This window comes from Cynara cardunculus, assembly GCF_001531365.2.
Source record: "Cynara cardunculus var. scolymus isolate 2C chromosome LG 2, CcrdV1, whole genome shotgun sequence".
NCBI lineage: Eukaryota > Viridiplantae > Streptophyta > Magnoliopsida > Asterales > Asteraceae > Cynara > Cynara cardunculus.
The window spans coordinates 66,567,468-66,575,751 of record NC_037529.1 but is presented as its reverse complement, the minus strand read 5'-3'; the positions used below and the strand labels follow the sequence as shown (position 1 = coordinate 66,575,751).

Sequence of the window (8,284 nt, the reverse complement as noted above, 5' to 3'; positions counted from 1 at the left end):
ATTAAGTAATATATAAAACAATTTCATAACCATATATGAAACAACTTCATAAAAAAMAAGTATTATATGAAACAATTTCATGAAAAAATTTCATAAGATTAAACAATAAAATCGATGAATGAGAGTAGTTTTTACGGTTTTTATAAATTAGAGTGGTTTTCATTTGATCGCTTCTCTATATATATATATATTAAAAGAACAACCAATAATGATAAGGTGGATTCATGTATCAAAGGTAATATTGATTCTTATTAATTTGATATATAAATATAATCATCGATTCATTTAGCTAACTTCAGTAATTTTAAAAAAGATTATTGTCACCTTGCAACGCATGGTGTCAAACACTGGTTTACACTTAAAGAAAAACAAGATCCCAATTCCCACCGACTTGTTTAAAGCAAGCTACCCTCCCGTAACTCTTGGATTTAGCATCACTACATGGTATTAGTGTTACCCATTTGGAAACGAAACCTCCGCTAGAAGAAGAAGAAGATAAAAGGGGTCGCCTTCGGAAATGGCGGATCAGACTAGCAATTCTTCAGCCAGGGAAGGAATGGTGACCTATTGTTACATCCTTCTTTACATAGCCCTCTCCAGTGGCCAGATCTTCTTCAATAAGGTCCTTTTTTTAACAATAACCATTTGTTTCTTTCATTGTATATAATGAGATCTGTTAAAAATTTCTCGTCTGAATGGTTATGATTTCATCAAGAAATCTTGATGTGTTAAGAATATGATATGAAAGTTACAAAACTATTGGTTGTTTGGATTGCATACCTAGAACAAGAATTTCTAGAGCAAAATGTATGATCGTTTTAATTGGTTCTTGGTTAAGATTTAAGTCAACTTAACCAAGTTCGAATTCAAGCTGATAGAACTTCAGACCCATTTTGTTTGAAACGGGTGTTGCATATTATATAGGGACCTTATATTTTAGGTGCTGTTTGCAACATTTTGGTTTCTTTTTCACAAGAATAGCTAGATACAATGCATCAGGTTGGAAGTTTTGATGCGGGTCCTCATCCTTATCTTGACATGGAACACATTATGCATAAATACATAAGATGACTCATGGAAAGACATAGGAGGTGATAAAGCATAGTGGATGCTTTCCTTTGGGCATATAATGTTGATTTACGAGTCCAAACTTTGAAGCTTCATGAAACACCTTGAAATCTATAGTTTTAGATTAATCCGAAATAAAAAAGGCATATGAAATGCAACTTTGGTGACATTTCTAAATGGTAGGGATGTGAAAGTGGTAAGGGACGATACTTTTGTTATTTGGGATAGTTTTACAGAAAGTGGGAAGATTGATAGGATATTAGTTGTAGGATAACAATGATGTGGATGAAATGGTGTTCAAACTTCTTTCATGATCAAAAAGTTCTTGAAACAGAAATGTAAGTTCTATTATACGTGGTAAAACCCGCTATAAGTTATGAGGTAGCAAAATTGCAATTGCTGAAGAGGATGTGGTTGCAAGTTGGAGTCACCCAAATAGCAACAAAATGTCCCGAACAAAATTTCAGTATGATCCTGTGAAGGAGATGAAAAAAAAGAGAAAAGAGCATGGAGGTAATTAATACCTCTCAATCAAGTGGCAATTAATATCTCTTCACCTCTGATTATTCCATGTGGATTCCCTCACCAATTGAAACTAAAAATAAAAAGGAAAGATACATAATTCGTTCATTACTAATCTTGGTCTCCCATTATTTTAATTCAGAGGCTTCCCTCCAAACTTAATTTTAAAACTTAGCTTGCTTCATTCCATGGCTATTGGCAACATTCCCTTCTCCACCGGATCCCTATCCCTGAGGATTAAAATTTGGGAAACATGACCGATGGTAGACATAGACAATCTTTCCATGTGGTGTTGGCAATTGGCAAATTGGACCACTTCACCAAGGCTTGGTGCACCACATAATTCTTTTGTTTTTACTACCTGGGTCTAGGCAATCTTCTGATGGGTTACTGTGCCCTTCCGTATGGGTTAGGTATTTTATAAGCAACCAAACCTATCCTTTGCACAACATCTGGGCCATAGTAGCGGGGTGAAAACTTCTGACCAGTTCATCCATGGAGTGTGAATTGTCACTACCATCTGTGCATATCCTCACATTGTTTCATCCTTTTTTTGCTTGAGAGATATCATCCTTAAAGATTTGAACCTAACTGTCATGTTGGCGGAGATGGTCATCAGTAGCTGCAATTTTTGTTCCTCCCACATGAGGAGTTGGCAATAGGGGTGGAGCTAACCTATACACCACCTGAAATGGAGTCATCCCCATGGCCTTTTGGAATGGAGAGTTATATCACAACTCAGTCAGCAACAATCATTTTGACTCAAAACTTGGGTTTTCTCCCCAATGGAACAACGTAAATATGTTTCTAAGCATTAATTAACCTTCTCTGTCTGCCCGACCATGGGTGATGTCCTCCTAATTCACTCGATGCATAGTTCGATCTCCAAGTTCTTAGAAGTTCTACTTGGATGGTTTCCAGGGATACATCTTGGCCCATCTAGAGTGAATAACTGAATACGCTTCTGATGTGTAAGGCAGGGTGGGACCTGCTAAATCATGTATAATATTTAAATAGGCCTCACTCATTCCTTCTCGCGGTTGGTCGCCTTAGTTTAGTCGAATGACTTTTTAGAGGCGAAGCCAAACCTCTTTGCTTGGCTTGCTTTCTACCTTGTTTAGTGTTAAAATCTTCTATTTGAACTTTCATGCCAAGCAAGCTTAATGCTGAAACTACCATCCTTCTTTGTCTTTGTGCGAGACTGGGGAGGAGTTGAGGCCAGTGTGCTAAAACTCTTCTAAGAAGGAATGAATTCCCACCCTTGATTGGTAAAATCATTAATCTATGCCCTTCTCGTTCAAGTTGAGGAGCTTTGACCCTTGAGAAGAAAAAGAAGAGAAAGGAGGAAAATAAGAAGCCCAATGGCCGCTTATATCTGATTTTCTTTTTCTTCCTTATATTTGATTTCGTAATCTAAATCGAGTACCTTACCAGCCACAGTTGTTGGTTCATATTTGTCATTTGCTAGGTCATATAGTACTTGGGTGGATGGTGATCAGTTCTTATCTTAAAATGGCCATGATGGAGATAGCATCTTTATTTTTGTACCACTGAAACAGTAGCAAGCATCTCCTTTTCGTAAGTTGAAAGCCCTCTGTTTTTTTATTCCCAGAGCTTTATGGAAATACACAAGTCTGTTTCCTTGCAAGTCATAAGAGTACAACCTCAATTCCCAACCCAAGTCACAAGCCATTTGTTAGATGATAAATTTTACATGGAAATTAGAGAATTTAAGAATGGTGGTAGTTGTCATGAGCCTTATGGCTTGCTTGAGTCTCTGGAAAGCCTGATCTACCTCTTGATCCATTTAAACTATCCTTTCTTCAGTAAAGACGATGTTTTCATATCCATCCATTAACTTTCTGTTGTAGCCTGTCAAACCCAAAAATTCCTGTAACGTCTTGATAGTTTTTGGCAGTGGCCACATCAATAATCAATATGCCTTTGATTTTGCTAGGATCCACCATTACACGACCTGCCGATATCAATTGACATGCCCATGGTATTTATTCAACCTGGGTTTTACCAAAAGCACACTTGGAATGCTTAATGAATAGATGTTTCACCAATATTTTCAGTACCAGGTACCAGCCCCAAGTGTTCCAAGTGCTTCTTCGTATTAACACTGTAAGTTAAGATACTATCAAAGACGAATAACACAGATCTTTGGAGATAAGTTCAAATATGAAATTCATGAAGGCCTGAAGTGCTGTGGGTGCATTTGTGACCCAAAGGCATTACCTTAAACTTATAGTGCCCAATGAGCGGTGGCCTATTCTCCACTCATTTGCCTATTTGTGAGTGACGGATATAGGGTATTGGTTCTTGATGCTTATTTGATCAATCTCTTGCATAACCTCCAACCTCTGCCTTTCTTATTTGATTAATCTCATGTTTGAAATTTATGAGAAATGCCTTGATCTTTGTATATTTGGATGGCTTGTGACCAGTTCTTTTTATATATATATTTTAATTGATTATTCTCTCTAACGAAGAGGGAGTCGTGTAACTTATCTTTGCAAAGTTTCATTTTCTAACTTCTTGAAGTAAACATTCACTGAATTAATTTTGTCTGGTTTATTCTACAATGGTGATGCAGTGGGTTTTGTCATCAAAGGAGATAAACTTTCCATATCCACTTGGGTTGACGCTTCTTCATATGGTGTTTTCCTCTGTGCTCTGTTTTGTACTCACCAAAGTTCTCAAGGTATAAAATATTTGTATCATGTCTAGAATTATCACTTCTGCAATCTGTAACTAATATTTACATTTACTCGCAGATTTTAAAAGTTGAGGAAGGAATGACTCTTGAAATGTGAGAGTTAAATATGTTTTTGTTTTATTTGATATATGAAGTCAAATGGTATCCATTCCTAATATGTTGGTCAATCTTGTAGCAAGTATGGATTTTGTCTAAGAAATAACTATAATAACATAAAATGTTGGCTACTCAATTGATAACATATTCTTGGCCCTTTGTAACAGTTCTTTGTTACAAAGAGAAAATAAAAATATGTTTCTTTTTTTTATTTTTCACTTTTTGTGTGTGGCTAATCATCATTACTTAACATACAGATACACTACATCAGTCATTCCAATTGGTGCAATGTTTGCAATGACTCTTTGGCTTGGAAACACTGCATACCTCTATATATCTGTTGCATTTGCTCAGATGTTGAAAGCAGTCAGTAAGTATACTGAATATTTGGATTAATCTCTGTCCTATTTGCAAGTAACTTAATGAAGTATGAAAGAAAGAATCTTCCTTCCATTAACCAAACAATTGTAGCCAGAAATTTAAAACATATATATATTTTCGGAGGGATCTTTTAAACCAAGAGACCAGATTGGTCAAGAGCTAATGAAATATACACACTTTCTTCACATTACGAATCAATTTAAACCTATTTTTGATCTATGTGCAGTGCCAGTAGCTGTTTTCATTCTTGGTGTAGCAGCTGGACTTGAAGTCATGAGCAGTAGGATGCTTCTGATAATGTGTGTGATAAGTTTTGGAGTACTAGTGGCTTCTTATGGGGAAATCAACATTAACTGGGTTGGTGTGGTTTACCAAATGGGAGGTGTTGTTGGAGAAGCTTTGAGACTTATATTTATGGAAATCTTGGTTAAAAGGAAGGGTCTGAAGTTGAACCCCATATCCATGATGTATTATGTGAGCCCTTGCAGGCATGTTCTTATACCTCTTGAGCTAGACAGTATTATTTTCTCTGTCTTGCCACCATTCTGTTTTTACGTATTTATGTCCATGTGAACAGAAAATCTTGATTCGCTGTGCAGCGCTCTTTGCCTTTTAGTTCCATGGATCTTCTTGGAGAAGCCAAAGATGGATGCACAGGGCACGTGGAACTTTCAGCCGCTCGTGCTAACACTCAACTCCCTTTGTACTTTTGCTCTCAATCTTTCGGTTTTCCTTGTGATTCAACATACAAGTGCTCTGACGATTCGTGTAGCTGGAGTTGTTAAGGACTGGGTGGTGGTATTATTGTCGGCCCTTCTCTTTGCTGATACGAAGCTCACCATGATTAATATCTTTGGTTATGCAATAGGTAATAAGTTGATGCTTCTTTTATTGTTTGTTTGTTTGTTTCTTTTCTGTTTTCGTGTTTGTTCTGCAAATACCTTAGGGTGCATTTGGTAGGCGGATGGGACAGGAATGGAGCAGCGAAAGTTAGGTAGGTGGGTAAAAGAATTGTGGAAGGTCTTTGGAGTTCTAATTTGATATGGATAGTTTAGTAATTGTCCAATCTTCTCCAATCTTCCTTATTTTTTGTTCCACTTATTTTGTTCGGACAGAAAAAATGCACTGTTCCACTCAAGTCTTGTCCTGTCCCAGTATAATGTTGTGCCAAACGTCCAACAACAAGGTTTTGTACTATCATGTCTTGTGCAGTTTCCCACGTACCCAACACACCCTTAGCAACCTACATGGTTAGGAAAGAACAAATATTTGGAATCATGAATTTAAAATAAAAATATGAATCATGCAGTGTTGCTTGGCTATATATATATATATATATATATATATATATATATATATATATATATATATATATATATATATATAGGGTCAGGTTCAAATGAGAACGGTAACTATTTAAAAAAAAAGAAAAAGGTCCTTGATGTACTAAATCATACATGATTCACGTATGTATATATATTCACGTACAAAAGCATACATGATTCATATATATATATATAAATCATGCATGATTCACATATTCACATAATCACATACAAAATCATAAAGGTTCAAAAGTCGTACGCTTCCATTTTTTCGACGTTAATGTAAAATCGTATGTGATTTTGTACATTAACGATCTTTTTCTTGTTTTCTTAAATAGTTAGCGTTCTCGTTTGAACCTTCCTTTATATATATATATGTGTGTGTGTGTGTGTGTATATATATATATATGTATCAACAAGTATTTAGATGTTTTCTTGTTCTAGTTTTAAGCGGAGTTGGTATGGCATGCCAACCTTCTTGCACAGTAAAACCAAACGAACCCAGTAAGTCCCTCAGTCTTAAGCTGAGTTGGTACCCCCCCCCCCCACACACCCAAAAGAAGCTTACTGAATAAACCACTTTCTATATCATTAAACCACTGTCAAACAGTCATGTATAGCTGACCGAATAAGCTGGGAGTAACAAACATGCCCCAAGTCCCGCAGTCTTAAGCTAAGTTGGTAGGCCCCGGGGCCGTAGGATATCACATATGTTGGGATTACTTCAATTAGAAAAAATGGATTCTTTTTTCTGGTATATTATACTTCCATTAACATCATTATCGTTATATATACATCGTAAAGGTACAGGTTTTAAGTAATTCATGAAATGAAAACATTAATTTGATTTTTATGCAGCGATTGGCGGTGTAGCAGCATACAATAACTTCAAATTGAAAAAGGAAGCAACTCGAGTCAGCAGCATCTCGGATGATTCCAAGTCGTCTTCTATACCAAAAGCTGCTTCTAGCCAGTAGAATTTTTTCTTCCAAACATTGAAGATTTACATAGAATGAGAACTGTGTGTAATATAGCAAGCATGAGTTGTTTTCCTGGTATGATCATATTAGGAGCAGGTGGTATGTAAATCAGTATGCCACGCATTACATGTTGTAAAATTTGACATTTTTGAATTCAGAAGCTTTTTGATATAATAGAAAAATGGGAGTTAACTGCTACTACTGTTTTTGCATGCTATTTGAATCTTGTGTTTTGGCTCTTTACTTTTCAATATATATTGTCATATGATGGGATGTTTTGGAGGGTAATCCAAACCCTTTTTCCACAACATTGTGGCTATCGTTAACAACCGACAACAATACTTGGTCTTTTGGGAATCTCTTTAAAAGTCATCGCTTTAAGTAGTCCACTGTGGATTTTTTTGGTTGTTATTAGGGTCCTTGGATTAGTTGAGGTGCATGCAAGTTGTCCTAGATACTCCCAGTTAACAAAAAAAGACATTACGCCTATAACTTAGGATACTGCTATGCTTGGTAAACTAGCCGATAAGTTAGATGACAATGTAAAATGACAAGTAAAAAAGTTGATTGGAAAAATATATGAGGTTTTAAAACACGATTTGAAGCAACTTTTTAAAAAGTTCGCTTGTATGTAATTATAGCTACCAACAAAGACTATTTAAGCTTTTTATAAATAATGGATGATATGGATTTCTTTGAGATGGTTAACTGTGAGAGGGGGGGTCATTCAGAACCCGTTGGCTCCATAAGAATGATCATTTTGAAGATTATCATATCCAAATACAATGGATCTCCTTTTAATACTTTGAAACGAAGATGGATTTTTTAATTAACTTGAATATCTAACCCGCTATGCGAGCCGATTAATCCAGGGCGACCACCTGCTTTGCAGGTAGCCTGGAGTCACTGCATTTGAACCTCCGTGGCCATAATGAGACTTTTATTCCTCATTGTATTTGAACCTGAGACCTCCATGCACTTTTGACTTTTGAAGTCCAAGCTCAAACTAATCAGACACCACTCTTGTGGTTGGTTTGATAACAAAGATGCATTGTTGTTTTATACTTTGATATTTAAAAGCAAAAAGAGAAAAAGTAAAAAGTAGGAGGGTTTGTTTTGGAAATATAGGAAAGTCTGGTTCCTTAAGTTAACAAACTATTAAACAGGGGAGGCGCCTGTGAGCAGGGGAA

At 36.1% G+C, this 8,284-nt stretch overlaps 1 protein-coding gene across 1 annotated transcript; it reads left to right on the top strand.

Moving 5' to 3' along the window:
* The first annotated feature begins 438 nt into the window (after positions 1 to 438).
* On the top strand, positions 439 to 7,290 carry LOC112504654 (probable sugar phosphate/phosphate translocator At3g14410). Its single transcript, XM_025108606.1, has 7 exons — positions 439 to 622; positions 4,190 to 4,297; positions 4,371 to 4,405; positions 4,666 to 4,778; positions 5,016 to 5,277; positions 5,389 to 5,657; positions 6,973 to 7,290. Exons 1-7 carry the CDS (start codon positions 518 to 520, stop codon positions 7,089 to 7,091), a joined length of 1,011 nt encoding a protein of 336 aa, XP_024964374.1. The 5' UTR covers positions 439 to 517; the 3' UTR covers positions 7,092 to 7,290.
* The last annotated feature ends 994 nt before the right edge of the window (positions 7,291 to 8,284 follow it).

Coding starts and splice junctions, on each gene's coding strand:
- LOC112504654 (XM_025108606.1), top strand. CDS start 518: ATGGCGGATCAGACTAGCAATTCTTCAGCCAGGGAAGGAATGGTGACC. Junction 4,298..4,370: donor TACTCACCAAAGTTCTCAAG/GTATAAAATATT, acceptor ATTTACTCGCAG/ATTTTAAAAGTTGAGGAAGG. Junction 4,779..5,015: donor TCAGATGTTGAAAGCAGTCA/GTAAGTATACTG, acceptor ATCTATGTGCAG/TGCCAGTAGCTGTTTTCATT.